Source organism: Myxine glutinosa, chromosome 7, assembly GCF_964187855.1.
Source record: "Myxine glutinosa chromosome 7, kmMyxGlut1.1, whole genome shotgun sequence".
In the NCBI taxonomy this organism is placed as follows: Eukaryota; Metazoa; Chordata; class Myxini; order Myxiniformes; family Myxinidae; genus Myxine; species Myxine glutinosa.
Window position 1 is genome coordinate 185,481,534 of NC_136267.1, and position 16,427 is coordinate 185,497,960.

Genomic DNA, 16,427 nt, shown 5'->3' on the forward strand with positions numbered 1-16,427 from the left:
TCTGCCTCCGCGTCGGGGCCGCCCCCCGGCGGTCGGACCCCCAGCACCCCCCAGCCCCGCCACCCCCCAGCCCTGCACCCATCGCCAGGGGGCGTTTCGGCCGGGTCATCCGGCTTCCCCGCAAACTCACCCTTCAGGTGCGCGGGAATTCTGGGGGGGCGCGTGTGGCGGGCACAAGGGGTAATAATTCCGCGCACCAGTGGGTGGCGCGAGCGCCCAGGCGGGGACCGATGGCACATGCCCCGCCCTTCGATCGATCGGCCACGCCCGGGGACTAGGCGTGGCCTCGGCACATATATGCGGGCTCTAAGCTCGAGCCCGCTCAGTGCTGCAGTTCGAGCTTTCGAAATAAAGACTCTCTTGTTTAACAAACACGTTGTGGCCTACCTCTTTGGCAAGCAAGTTGTGTGTGCGCAGCACCACACTTCAGGATCAAGTATTATATATCTGGAAGAGGAGATAAAATGTCAACAAACAGATATAACAGAACTTTGCACAACAAAAATGTAACAGTAACAAGGAAATCAAATTTAAAAAAGAAAAGAAAAAAGGATGGCCGAAAGGTAATACACACGTGCCCAAGCACACACGTCTATAAATAGATGACCAAGCTGCCTCACCTGGATTCGAATCCAGACACAGCTATAAACTGTCATCTCGGTGTTTCACAGAAAAGGTACCGGTTCATCAATGTGTGTGTCGTCCCTCCGATCGACTTTACATTGGGCATTCCATCTGCCGGTATTAGTTCGTGAACGTTAAAGACCCCACTGTGTCCTTCACGAAGAGTAGGTGAGATATCGCTGAGTACCCTGAACAAATTAAATATACCTGCCCTAACCTGAACAAATTAAATATACCTGCCCTAACTACTGCTGGGAAGGCAATGGCAAACAACCCTGTGCAACCAAAGACAAACTGCTTTGACAGCACCGACACTCTCTAATGAAATGGAAAACCAAATACTACATTGGAATCATCAGAAGGAACCCGAATAATCAAAGAGCAAAGATGGAGTTATCAAGAGGAACCTGGATAGGATTCGGGTTTCAGGTGCTACTCCACAACCCTCAAACCCATCCAGGCACAGCCAAGTGAACCTTCCAGAAAAATCTCTGCAAGAATTCACTTCTCCTTGGACAGATAGATGAATAAAGAGAAAGAAAGAACAACCAAGAATTAGAATGAATAAGGAGAAATGTGAAAAAGTAGAAAGAAATGTGAAAGAAACAAAGATTTAAATCATAATATTACAAAATAATATTTTAAAGACAAACCAGTAACTGGAAATAGAAGTCACATTCCACCAGAAACTGCAAAAAGATGGTGAACGTGTTATTGGTGGAGAAGATTAGCGCAGTAAATACAACAGAAAAGCAAACAAGTTGTACAATCACTATACTATTGTATTTAACCGTTTTGCTTTGCAGACAGAATCGTCATGTCTAGTTTATAAAATAAAATGATGAATATCGATTTGTGTTTCTCATCATTAACTCGAGCAAGCATCTTCATGGTCTCAAACCATCTAAGCACATTTAACGGTTCCCAATCAATTGTAATTGGTTACTTATACAACGCTTTTCATTTGGGAATAAAATCCCAAAGCTCTTTACATGGCAAGATAAACTCCATAGTAAAAAATTCAAAACAACTAAAAAAACTAGAACAGCGCTCGGTAGAGCGGATACCTCGGCCAGGCTGGGCAGTTTACCTTTTGTATCCCACTGATAGGGCGGAACGGGATTTGGACCTGAACCAAAATCCAATCGGCTTGTTCTTGTTGCCCAACCGACTCGTCCACCATGTTTTGTCATAATGTGCTATATATCGTTTTTGGCCCTTTCAATGGTGAAAAATCACTTAAAATAAAATAAAAACTCTTGTATCCGGATCCGTATTCAGATCTTCACCAAAATTAAAACGATTCGTCCTTGTGAAACACCCAACCGGTGCGTCAGGTTTCGTCTAAATCTGTCTACAATGTTGAGATATTGCGCTATATATTGGTTTTGCCCCATTTCTCAAATTCTCGGATGTAGATCCAGATCTCCGGATCTTCACCAAAATCTAATCATTTTGTCCTTGTCCAATGTCCAAAAATAACCCAATGTCTCCACCAAATTTCCTCCAAATCCGTCTCCCACTTTTTGAGATATCCTGTTCACAAACAGACAGGCAGACGGACAAACAGACAGGCAGACAGACACAGACAGGGGTGAAAGCAGGTTTAAACTAAAACAGCACTCAGGGGAAAGAATACCTCCGTCAAGCTCAACAGTTTACATTTTCTATCCCACAGATAGGTCGAAGAATCTGGATTCGGACCCGAACCAAAAGCATCCTTGTGTGAGTGGTTATCAGGGAATTCTCACCATCAGACAGCAGCGTTATTCCTGGTAAGTAGAGTTTGATTAGGTTAGAAAAGATCAACAGGAGAAAGTTTATTTTTAACTTCACAACTTCTCAACGATATTTTGAAATGGATGTGGTGATGCACTGGAAAACAGTGAGGAGTCTAAGAGATTGGAGACGCGTGATCGGATTTACGAGATCGAACTGCATGACTGGCTGCCATGTTGTGCTCAAGTTGAAACAGGAAGGGCAGGTGTGTCTGCCAACAGTAAATTGCAGTCATCCAAGCATGAAGTGGCGAGAGCATGAATCAGGGTTTCAGTAGGCCTCACGTTTAAACATTATCGGATTCAAACAATCTTGCAAAGACGAAGGCGTTTACCAATTTACGGAACATGCTGGATATAAGAAAGTCTCGTGTGCATGGTGATACCAAGACAACTGCTGCTACAACTACTAAATTATTATACGATGATATTGTCTTTAGCCTGGTGTTGGCTTCGTGGTTAGGGTGTCGGCTTGGGATCCTTGGATCCTGGGTTCGAATCCCGGTCGATCGCTGAATTAACGCCAGGGCGGTTGACTCAGCCTGTCATCCTTCCGAGGTCGGCAAATTGAGTACCAGCTTGCTGGGATGAATGATCCCGGTGTGTACCCCGGCTTAGAATAGGTACACCGTATCCCTGCGCATCGTAAGAGCCGACCAAGGGTTGGCGTCAGGAAGGGCATCCGGCCATAAAACATTGCCTCAAACAGGGAGCCATGATTGTCATAGGGCCCGCAAGGCTAACCCCCGCTTTAGCGGGGAAAAATGGCCTCAAAACGATCATTCATTCATTGTCTTTACAATTTAGCCTGGTGTTGGCTTAGCAATTAGGGTGCCGGCTTGGGATTCTAGGATCCTGGGTGCGAATCCCGGTCGATCACCGAATTACCACCAGGGGGGTTGACTCGGCCTGTCATCCTTCCAAGGTCGGCAAATCCAAATTGAGTACCAGTTCACTGGTAATTCCCTGTGTGTTGCAAGAGGCGACTAATAGGGTTGGCGGCAGGAAGGGCATCCGGCGGTAAAACATTGCTTCAAAAAGGGGACCATGGTGCCCAAAAAAGGCCAATCCCTGCTCTGCGGGGGGAAACGGCCTCCAAAGGTGGTTCATTGTCTTTACAATTGTATCGACAAAATAGGATCCAATGTTATGTGTCAGTTTTGCATCTTCTTCCAACCACTGGCTACACCAAGTTGAAAATGGTAACATCGCCAAGGACGTGAAGGACACGAGGCAGTGCGGGGTCAAGAAAAAATTGATTTGGACAAACACATTCATTATTCACTTCAATAAATGCTCAAAGCAAGCATGACCTATGCTTGGTGTGACTTGGCAACATGTTGCGAGATGCTGCTGATTGGCTGTGTGAAGCAAGGTGCAATTTCATTGGCTCCTGGCAAGTGATGTCAACACACCACCACTGTACCTGTTTCTCCGTTCTTAGAATCCTCCCCCCAAAAAAATTTGAGCGACAAATATGTAACAAAAAGTAGGCCTGAGGCCCACGACCTTGCTATAAGGTTGTTGATTGGTTGAGTGACAACATGAGTTGCTGACAATATGACAACATGAGCATGAGTTGATTGGTTGGATGAGCCAATAAGTAACGGTGCAAACTATTAACATGCATCTGCTCTCTGGTGCAGCGTATTTTTATACCATAAAGGGACGGCATTTGCATTAACAATTGCCTTAATATCCATGTTTATGCAATTATTTCCAATAAGTATATAAACATGCAATTTGACTAAAGAAATATTGTGTCATATTCATTGTCCAATTGAACAGTGGGACGATATTTCTCCTTCTTCTCCTTTTGTGAAATAAAGGGAGCAGAGTTGTATTTTGTAAGGCAATGCTCTTTTAAAGGAGAGACCCCCACACTCCCAACAATATTCATTTCACAAGGAATAATATTGTAATGCTGTTTGCACAAAATAAATTGGATCTGGCACAATGCGAGTAAAGCACAACATTTGTACGGATATAAAAAAAATACTGCACCAGAAAACAGTAAACGTTTGTTTGTTTTTTGAGATCAGTAATTTGAAAAACTTGAAGGTCACTCGGAGGAGCGCAAGTCCACCAGGCTGAACAGTTTACATCTTGTATCACATTGAATAGGCTAGATCCAGATCCGATTTCGGATCCTCACCAAAATCGAATCAATTCGTCCTCGTCACACACCCAACCTGTCCACAAAATTTTGTCCGAATCCGGCCGTAACATTTTGAGATATCGTGCTCACAGACAGACAAACATGGATGAAAACATAACCTCAATGCACCTTATGTGGCAGCGGTAATAATGCACAAATTCATCCTCAAATTACAAATACAAACAACTGTCGCATGAACTATTATACAAGGAAAAACAGAATCAACACTGAAATTGCAGAACTAACCTTTAACAGCTCTTTCTGGAAAGCTTTCTTTCCTTTGCCTGATCCAGTATTGCAGTCCTCCTTGAGCCTCTCAAGAACTGCAGCAACACGTTCAGCTTCACTCTCTATCTCCACACGGCAGAAGTCAGACAGCGATAGGCCGGCGTAGCCCAGAGAGTCAGCAAATGCTCGCCAACTGAGTGAATGTGCCATCAATTGGCTGCGCACGTCGGAGTAAACATAAGTCAGGGATTTGCACGGCTGCAGCATTTGGTCGAGGAGTGTTGCCGTGCTCAGTTGAGGACACTGTGCTAAACCGCTCCGCTTCTCAGAGCCCAAGTCCAGAATGTTCCGGCAGTGCACAAGACCTAATCGTCCATCACGAAAAGCTACATTCCACTCCTTCGCACGCAGGTGGCCACGCACCCGCACCCTTTCAGTACTAAGGAGCGCGAGCATATCTCCCTTTTTATATTCAAGCAAGTAGGGATGGAATTGTTGCCGGATTACTGTCTTCGTGACTAAGGCGCTCCTGAGATTAGGCAAAAGCCTGTCTTGGAATGTCGGATACCGCGATTGTACGGTAAGTGGAGCCAACATTACACGCCCCATTTCTTTCTTCTTGACAAAACGTCGTGCGGCACCTGCTTTCGATACCGGCCGTGGAGCAGGCTGCGGTGTACGGACGCTGAACTGTGTCAAGAGAGTGGCATGTTCATCCTTAACCTGCACGCGCAGTGCAAACACCTCGAGGTCTCCATCTTGTCCACAAGAAGAAATCAGAAAAGCAAGTTTGCAAACCATACCCAACTTCAGGCGAAAGCTGCGTATCAGCTCGCTCGAGTCTCGTTGGGCCACTGAGACGGAACAATCACTTGAAAAAAGTTGAATATGCAAATCCTTGGGATGACTCGGTGAGAACTCATGTTTACCCCATAACTGCAATGATAGTGGTGGGCCACCCTTTCCAGGCAGGCCACGGTCAGTGGCAAGCAATGTTTTTGGAGCGTAGCTGTGTGAAAAAATGGCCACCACTGCCGTAAATGATGGGTGTATATGTCGTGGCCCATACAAGCCAAAAGTGACATTTTTGCAGATTTGTTGCCAAATTGTCAGTGGTGGCATTACCTGAGGTGTCCTTGCCACAACCACAATGAATGTACAAGGCCCTGGGTTTTCGATCTGTGCTTGAATCGAGGAACCATATGCACAAACCATAGGAATGCATTTATAGGGTCCATCTTTCAGAGGACTGCGCATGCACACAATCTCTGCACCATCACTACGCAAAGTCGCAGAAATCTTCATCTCCAACGTCAACACCCGTAGCACTTCTGTGTTGCCAAGATCGATCTCCAACAAAGGGCTCACCGTCGTGCACCTATCATGATTAAGTTCACTTGGTGGCTCAATTAACACCTTTAACGTAACCTGCTGCTCAAAGCCTTCTTCCACGTGACCTTCAGGAAGATGGAGGATGATATCTGTGTCTGGCACGGGCACAGCACCTCCGGTGCTCGTCACCTTAGCTACAGTATGTGTTTCAAGGGATTGGGTTTGGCCCAATCCAGGGCTCGTGCCCAACATGCCCAAGTCATGGCAAGACCGAGCCAACTGTCGCCGTTTTAACCATTCCGACCGAAATTCCTCCCGGTTGTTCTCAAAGTTTTCAATACGAAGTTTTTGAAAACCGGAGAACATACTCGTAGCATCCTCTTTGGTGTTTGCTTGCTCCTCTTCTTTGCGTATCGATAATTCCGACATGCTGTACCATCGATTACTGCTTTTCAGGAATGGGTTTTTTGGTTTTAAAGGTTTATCGAACAAGTCAAAATCCATATCTGTGGATGAGGTCATGCCATTACCACAATCACTGTTGTCAGGTCTCAGTGGATCAAACATGAGCCAGTCAAGAGAGGATTTTGTCGATTCTTTCCCGGTAGATTTGGGGGTAAACTCTTCCCCATTAGCCTTCTTCCCTGGTGCTGTAGCCCACGCAATTTCATTGAGGAAGGGATTGGACGCAGAGAGCACCGAGCTATAAGGTTTTGCTGCTGGGGCCGGTTTGTCCAAAAATTCTGCCCAATCACAAAAAAAGTCTTTCTGCTGTATTTGGTGCTCTGGCTCTGGCCCTTGGTCCACCATGCCACTATCACTGAAAGCCTTCATGAGGGAATTGACAGGCCGGACGTAGGCTGCAGGAATGTAACCCGTTTCTTTATTGTTGTGAGCGTACCACCACTCGGAGCGTGACTTGTCCAGCACATGCAGGTGTTCCCCTTTCTGCAGTGCCAACGCGGTGAAGTTGTCAGGGCAGTAGTCTCGCACAGCAACTACCTCTTGAGTGTTCTTCATCAATGAGCCACCATCCGTTAGGAGAGATTTGCGAGAAGGCACTGCTGAGCGAGACAGACATGCAGATACCTATTATTGAGGTGGTTCCCGGACATTTTCAAAACAACTTTTCTTTTCATGTAAAAAAAACAAAACTGTCCAACTACTGTATTGCAAAATAGAAAGCACTTCAAAGCATATTCTCTACAATGCATCAACATCATTATTGTTTTGATTTTCTCTCCACATTATGTGGCAGAAAGTTTACAACAAAACAAAACTTGCAACCAAAATATTTTAAGAGTGTGTCGATGAATGATTTATTTAATTACAATGCTGTGGGTAAAAACCTGAACTCAGACAACCTTTACAAGCTTTGCAGACAACATTCCTAAAATGGCTCATCCTCAACAGCAGAAGATGTTTTTGATAAACTTTCACAACCTACTAGTCCATTGCCTACATGCTAACCAAAACGAATAATAATCACCTTGGAGGAATTACCTTTACTCTTTGCTTCTTTGGTTCCTTGTGATGACTTAAATACAGTATTCGATCTTTAATTGATTATGTTTGGCCCTTATGCTGATGCTGTGTGGACTGGGCTTCTCCGCTGACGGACCCCTGGTAGCTTGTACCTGTTGCTGCGTTTTAGCCCAGAGTACCTGATGAAATCTATCTATCCGGGTTCTAACTGACATCTTCGTTCTTCCTTAAATTTATATGAACAATTTTTAACATTAAATTTACTTTACTCATAATTTGTCTTTCTTAATCTAGCTGCCTGGGAAGAAGTGATTTCTTTGAATTTATTTTCCTGTAAGGTTCACCTGACTGTTCACCTCATCCCCACCCCACCGAGCGGGTTTTCCCCACCATTGCCGTCAATGGCGTTCTATGTTGAGGTGTATATCAATGTGAAGTTAGCTTTATTGTGGCGTTTTTCCAAAGAAGAAGATTTATCGCGCAATTTTTCCAAAGATGCTTTAAATAAGAAAATTAATGATAATCGCATATTGTTAATGTTGTTACAGAACAATATTAATACTAATAATGTCCCACTTCCCCAAGGAGTTTTTGCTGCAGTGATAACGTGTATAAATAGCTTATAGTTATAATGGCATTTTCGTGGGAGCAACGGCTTCTAGAGGAAGTAAAAATATGATAAACCACAAACACGTATGCTTAGCATTTTAAACAGTCGCAAATGCTCTTTATAACACCAAATGAAGAAATTTGGAGGAATCCCGACATCCGTGAAGTAAGGTTTACTTACAGAATATGAATGAATGAATGATCGTTTTAAGGCCATTTTCCCCGCTAGGGCAGGGGTTAGCCTTGCGGGCCCCATGACAATCATGGTTCCCTGTTTGAGGCAATGTTTTTATGGCCGGATGCCATTCCTGGCACCAACCCTTGGTCGCCTCTTACGATGCGCAGGGATACGGTGTACCTATTCTAAATCGGGGTACACACCGGGATCATTCATCCCAGCAAGCTGGTACTCAATTTGCCGACCTCCGAAGGATGACAGGCTGAGTCAACCCCCCTGGCGTTAATTCAGTGATCGACCGGGATTCGAACCCAGGATCCTAGGATCCCAAGCCGGCACCCTAACCGCTAAGCCAACACCAGGCTACTGGGACTGAGCAAAAATCTACTGTACTCTATATAACCCAAACATTTGTTGGGTTAATAATATGGCCCTTTCTGCCGCTACCGTCGCATTTTTCGTAGCGAACTTTTGAAATTTGCTCCTGCTGTTTGATATGAAACTTAAAGGGATAAGCTCGGGTTGTGTTCCTTTACCAAGCAGCGAGCTAGAGCTTGCCAAGCCAGCCGTTCCCTAACGGTTTTGAATGGAGTCCTTGCTCGAATGCTTAAACCACATAGCGATCTCTCCACAAGAAACTTGGTAAATGAACACACACCCAATGTTCTTGAGATCTGACCATAGATTGACTGTAATCTACATACCCCAAAGAGGAATGACCCTTTTTTCTGCTCCCGTAGTGAGCGGGTGCACTAGCAAATGAAAATTGATTTTGGAATTTTGACTTTGATGACCTTTTTAGCCTTTTGACCTCAAATATAGTTTGTTTTCCTATTTAGTGACTCAATATGCAAATGCTGTTCAGTTTTCAAGTCAATCGGATGGAAAATGACAATTTTAGAAATTGGACCTCAAGATGACTTTTTGACCTTTGACCTCAAAATCAATAGGCCTCTTCCTTATGACCAACTCTACCCTCTGGTGAAGTTTCGTGAAGATGGGTTTAAAATTGTGACATGTTCTAGGCGACTGGCGGACAGACAGATAGACAAGTTGTAATGTACAAGACCAATCAATATACTTGAAAAATCTTCGATCTTGCAAGTAATAAAAAAAGAACTTCTGGTGAAATTGTTGAAAAAGAATACCCAAGAGAAAGGGAAAGATGGGTAATATTGTATGTTTAACTGTAGATGATCATAGATCAATATGTATTCCACTCGCAGTATTAATGTTGTATTCCCCACGTGTTAAGGAAGAAACCATCATCATACTAAAATACACAATTTGGTGTCTGTCTGTCTGTTATACATTTGGTCGTTAATCATCCAATCTCAACCAAACTTGCCAGGAGGACTAGGGCTCACACGATGGAAATTGGAGTGACTTTATTTGCCCCTCCTGCCCAAGGGGGTTTCGCGCCTTGGGTGAAATCTGTGTCCAGGTGTATATCCGTGTTAAGATAGCTAATCGTGGCATTTTCCAAAGCCTCTTCTAATAACAAAAGTAATACTACTGATGATAATACGATAATATTAGTGTTGTTACAAAATAATATTAATAATAATAATATCCCCTCTCCTCAAGGGCTTTTTCCTCCATGCATAAACACCATGTTAACGTGAATAAATAGCTTATCTTGGGCCTACTAGAAGTAAAAAAGATATTATAAACTACAAACACGTATGATTACCTTTTTAAACAGTCGTTACTGCTGTTTAACACGAAACTGAAAGAAATCTGGAGGAATCCTGACGTCCTTGAGGCATTATATGCTCATCACGTCCACCACAGATGAACGGACCAGAGCCTAGATCTACTGTAATCTATATATCCCAGAGGGGAAAACAGCATGACCCTTGCTGTCACTCTCATGGAAGTAGGTGTACTAATACAAGAAAACTATACAATATTTAATAACAAACTATTTGACTGCAAATATGGAACAATACCAAATACAAGTGTATAAATTATCCAAATATATATATATATATATAACTGCAGTAATTTTTTATTTTATTTTTTATTTACAACTTATAATTGCAATAAATACAGGAATACGGAAACCTTTAATAACAAACATCAAACACAATACCAATAAATAATTATTTGCCCTCACTCATTCAGCCCTTTATCTTGTCTGTGGAACAAACTCCATGCCTGGTGTCCCCTGACACAACAATCTTCAATAGGTTTCTGCTCAATTTCCCCCTCACAGTTTCTTCTTTGCTCAATTGCCTAACTCCTACACTTGGTCCTCGTCTTGCTCACTCCGACACTCCCAACCCCATGTTGCTCCTTTCCCTCCCGAGGCCACCATCCGTCCTACTTTATAATTTGATTGTGCATTGTACGTCATGCACCTATTTAATCTGTGCCCCTCGGTAGTTTAGTTCCTCCATGACCCTCAACATCTATATTTAAAAAAAAAAACAACAACATGGATACAGCAAAAAATAGTCATCTAGTTTAGACAGAGCTTACAAGATTAACTGATCACAAAGTAATCGGCAGTCACATTTAGCCGCTCGTATTCCCATTTCCTAATAGAACACGTCACCCACCTGTCCTCATGGAAGCACCACACCTGAATGATGATACCGTTAACACCCAACACATAGCCATGAGGTTCCTGGTGTCCGCTTCCAGAGGTCAATTTATCATGGAGAAAAATAGGAAGTATTACGAGAGTGATAAAAAGTCAATTTCACGGGGGTGCAAAGGTATGGTTCAAAAGAAGACGGAATACCTGAAAACACCAAAGTGATATATGGTACTGTGGGACTTAAAGTGTTATTACAGGTAGAGCTTGGAAAATTAATCATAACGCTGTTTTAGTCTCGAGTCGAGTTTAAAATTAGCACTCATTCAAGAGGGAATCTAATGAAGGCGATAAAAATGCGTATCTTCTACATAAAAGTGAAAAACAATGTAAGAATGGAGAACGTCATCGAGGAAGAGTAGAAATTGAATCTTGTGGGATGCATCCCGGAAAGGAAGTGAGATGTGAGCAGACCAAGAATCGTGACAATCTCCATTTGGTGCACTTCAATTAGAGCTTAGTGCTGAATCAGTGACACCAAACAGGAAGTATAATCATCGGGTAAGGTCATCATAATCAGTGGTGTTCAATTCAGAGGTCGAGTAGAATGTCCGGGATCAGAGTTATGGAGTTTACGGATATTGGAGAGATGAGGAAGAATACGCTGGGCAAACAAGGATGATTGAAAGTGATGTATAATATACCAATTCCGATGTATTTGTCAATATTCCGGATGCAGTTTATTATTTATTTATTTTTGTATACAAGATCGAGGCTCGTGTAAGAGCTAGCACATCAAACACATATTAGCACATAAAACACAAAAAACATAAACGGACACGTAAAACAATAAAGGGAGGGGGAGACAAGATGGGGAGAGAGAGGGAAGCACACGAGCACAACATTAGAGAACAGGGACATCAGGAGATCTGTGGGAGGGAGAGGGCTGGGGGGGGGGGGGGGGGGTGGGGGAGTGGTACACGGTACAAAACAAATTGACACCAAGGAATTTCAGGAATGAAGTCGGACATTGAAAGAGGTGGATTTGGGGTGTATTAACGGGGTTAGAAAAGATCAAGGTTTTGGATGGGGGAAGATAGATGGTGGTGAACAGCCGTTTTAAAGACCTGGACGGAGGAGAGGGATTGAAGAGAGTGAGGGAGCTTGTTCCAGAGGTGGGAAAAAAGAGGAATGAAGGAGTGAAGGTGGGCAGAGAGTCTTGATTTTGGCAGTTTAACCATAAGAGGGATGCAGGCAGATCTTGTGCGACCTGTAGGAATATTTGGGGGACAGAGCCCAGAGAGAGCTGGGGGGAGCAAGGCCGGAGAGGAGTCGGTAGAAGACGGTGTTCTGGTAAATTCATCTTGTGCTTTATAACATCCAAATACACCACATGTTGGCAAGTACTGGTAAAAAGGGCATTTCAATGGGTCAGACCATTTTATTCCTTTATTTATTTTTTAAGTTTTCATTTGTTCCGCAATGGTGATGCTCATTCATCCAGTAATGGCTCTCAATGAGGCAGTTGATGTCATGATTTAGGGTTTTTATTGACTACACTACAATTGATTGACGAGTTAAGATATACACCGTCACCATCATGTACAATGCCTCTCTTTTCAGAGCGTCGGTTCCATTGAAGCAATTTCTTAGCAAGTGTTATAATCCTGGACGGGTCGCTACTCTGACGAAGAATACTCGACCGAGTGTGAAGGAATTTAGCAAGGGTGTTGCCAATAGCTCCCTTACTCTTCACAAAGGACACCATGGGATCTTTAACCTCCTCCTAATACCAGAAGATGGGACACCTAGTTTAACATCCATCCGAGGGACGGCCCGTGAAACACTAGGATGACAGTTTATAGCTGGGCACAGATTCAAACACAGGGTAGGCCTCCCACCACCATCTCAACCACCCAGTCGTCCCCTATATTATTTTTTCCAGCCTCCCACTTTAACTTCCTGCATCTATGCCTCGTTCGCGAGTGATGAAAAACACTGACCCAGAGGGCACAGCCTATGAACAGAATATAGGCGGAAACAATGAGTTTGTATGTATTTATCGGATGCTTTCAGAAGAATCTCTTGGTACTTTAAACCAATTTTATTTCCGATTTGTCAAGTTTGATCCTGGGAAGGCTGCTGTGAATTTGGAAAAGTCGGATCTCGAAAGGCAAGCGGTCTCGATAACATCTCCGCCAGACTTATCTGTCAAAGGTTCAGCGAGTTCATACGAGAACTGACAGACATAATCAATACGTCATACATGCGGCAGACAGTCCCAGCACAGTGGAAAAGGGCACATGTTGTCCCTATTTCCTTATCGTCCCATGCCACCATTGACAACTTGCGCCCAGTTTCTATCATGTCTCAAAGATTGCGGAACACTAACTAGATAAGTCATTTGTATAAGCTTCGGAAGGTGAAATATCATTTCCTCCCAATCAAGGACCTTGTAACCATCTTCAGATCTTTTGTCTGCCCTGCGTCGGAACATGAGGCTCCATTGTGCTCAAGCGGATTTACAAAGCATCAATGTAATGCAATGTAAATTATTCAGAAAAGAGCTTGTGGATGCACTCCGTATCGCATATACCCGCAAAGAGTGGGCATATACCCTTGGCCATAACCATCATGGATACTTCGATGCTTTGCATGATTGTGGTGTGGAGTCACTCGAGAGCAGACGCGATCAACTCTGCAGTTCTTTTTCGAGACTGCCGCCAAATTCCAAGCTTCACCATTTGTAACCTGCATGTCGATCTCAGTGACTACCAATCAAAACAATTCACTGGATTAAGACATAACACGACAACATTCAAGATATAACACGTGTCATATCTTATCCACGTTATGAATGGACACCAGTGAATGAATGAATGAATGAATGAATGAACGTTTCAAGGCCATTTTCCCCGCTGGAGCGGGGGTTAGCCTTGGACACCAGTGGATATTAAACGGATTTTGTTTATTTATAATAGATGCTATTTATCTGTTTCCTTTGTTTTAATATGCTATTTGTGCTCACCTCCCCTATTTATTTATTTATTTATTTATTTTTACTAGGTTTTACTGTAAAATTAATTATTATAAAGCTTACCTTTGTTCGATTATTATAAAGCTTACCTTAGTTCGGCCTTTGGCCACGATCGAAGCTGACTTGAAATAAACGATTTATTAATTATTATTATTATTAGTTATAATAAATTATAATAAACCTGCCCGATGGGTGATCTTGTTCCAAGCATGCAACACATTCTTCTGACACGTCCCTATATTTGGGCGATGTATAGGCAACAGGCCACTGGCTTGATCACTCCCGAAAATGAAAATAACCCGTGTTACGTAAATGAAGCAAAAACATTCCTACTGCTTATGTGTATATATAATACATTGTGGTTATTTACCTGGGATAATCCCAATTGAACAGGCCCCTAGGCTGACTCCAGTGGCCTGTACGTGCTGTCTCCTCACAAAACCTATCGGTTCAAACCTTTTGATATTTCATGATCCTTTTAACAGACGCGTAGGTTGTTTAACACTGAACGGAAAACTTATGGGGAGGGCATGGTGATTGTTCATATATAGGAGAATGAAAATATATAAGATGTCATCAGTCACGTGGTCTGGCAGCCCTATTGGATCAAATAATAAAAACTCTTAAAAAAAACAGGAGAGTTGGCTCGCACCAAGTCGACTGCGCAGGGTAAGTATTCTATGATTCTGTTTTTATTAATTTTTTTAGGGATTAAGAGGAGGGGAATCAAAATTTAACAACACTGACGTTTCGCTGAGACCCATTCACAAACATATAATCAGTACAATGACATGTACAATGACATGTACAATCAATCAAAAAAGTTCCCATGCCTCCTCCCCCCCAAGCCCTCCCCCTCCCACATATCTCCCGATGTCCCTGCTCTCAAATGTTGTGTTTGTGTTTCCCCTTCTCTCCCCATCTTGTCTACCGCTCCCCTTATATACTTCGTGTCTGTTTGATTTTTTTTTGTGATAAATGTTAGCTCTCTCACGAGTCTCGATCCTGTATACAAACAAGTACAAAAAGTTTTAATTAAAACAAAAGCCACGTCGATGTTACACAATGCCTAGATGCAGCTGTGCCTATAACGTCGATGTTATAGGCACAGGACATTCCTATTGATTCGATTACTTGATGTTATTTTTGTGCAAAGTGAAAATACATCTCGGCAATTTCCCATGTGTGGCGACGAAATTTTAATATATCTCGGCATTTTCCCGTCTGTTATTTCAGGCGGTGTATGACTGAACATGCCGTGATTTAAAAAAAATAATCTCGGCAATTTCCCGTGTGTGGCGACACGTGAACGAAGCGATGCTCCTCTCTCCACATTATTGTGACGACGTATAAATTAAATATTTCATCGTGACGATTGTCATCAAATGGACGAATTTTTAATATATCTCGGCATTTTCCCGTCTGTTATTTCGGGCGGTGTATGACTGACCATGCCGCGATGTAAAAAAAAATATATATCTCGGCATTTTCCCGTATGTGGCGACACGTGAACGAAGCTATGCTCCTCTCTCCACATTATTGTGACGACATATAAATGAAATATTTCATCGTGACGATTGTCATCAAATGGACGAATTTTTAATATATCTCGGCATTTTCCCGTCTGTTATTTCGGGCGGTGTATGACTGAGCATGCCGCGATTTAAACAAAATATATATATCTCGGCATTTTCCCGTCTCTTATTTCGGGCGGTGTATGACTGACCATGCCGCGATTTAAAAAAAAAAAATGTCAATGGACTTGAAGTTACAGGCCTTTGAGAATTCATTTCGTTCTATAAAGGGCAACTTTCATCGGATTTTCTTCCCGTTTTTTTTCAACCGAGTCTAAAACTATGTTGGCGACTGTGAAAAATGAAATGATATATCGAATTTGATTTGAAAGAAAACTGTGTGAGAGGAAGACACCACGGGCCTACAAAACAGGCCTCAAAGCTATGCGAGTTAATAAAATGGTGGATATTTGTTTATATGAAGGCTCTCCCAGAATGGGTGGAGCTATGGTTCCCAGAATGGGTGGAGCTTTGAGGTTTTGTCTTCTCTGCAAGAACAAGAAGAAGAACAAGAAGAACAACAACAACAGCAGAGGGCACTCTATGAGCAGCGTCTGCAACGTGGCTAAAAACAAACTCATGTCTACCCAAGTAACTTACCAGTCCTACCAATAACCACATATCTCTCTATCTTCAATGCGTTTAGGTACCTACTTATTCCCAATCTAAATCTCTCTACTGTTTCTGATACGACTACCTTATCCAGGGAGACCATTCCATGCAGAAAGTACTCAAAGTGAAATACCCTTCCTTAAAATGAATCCTTATTTTGTATAAAGTACACCTTAATCAAAATAACACTTCCACAAAATAATTAGCAAAAAAAGAAAAAGAGAAGACTTCAAAAAGCAAGACTATCATATTTGCACAATTTGTAGATGG

At 42.7% G+C, this 16,427-nt stretch overlaps 1 protein-coding gene across 9 annotated transcripts in view; it reads right to left on the reverse strand.

Annotated features, from left to right (window-relative positions):
• The window catches only part of SH3BP4 (SH3 domain binding protein 4), an 88,471-nt gene that overhangs the window by 19,447 nt on the left and 52,597 nt on the right, over positions 1 to 16,427 (reverse strand). For 5 of the 9 annotated variants that reach the window (XM_068123715.2, XM_068123720.2, XM_068123716.2 and 2 more), the window contains one exon: positions 4,807 to 7,184. In XM_068123715.2, the coding sequence (XP_067979816.2) occupies positions 4,807 to 7,184 (2,378 nt within the window). The remainder of the gene's footprint in view (positions 1 to 4,806; positions 7,185 to 16,427) is intronic. The other 4 variants (XM_068123719.2, XM_078782624.1, XM_078782623.1 and 1 more) reach the window with 1 other exon arrangement.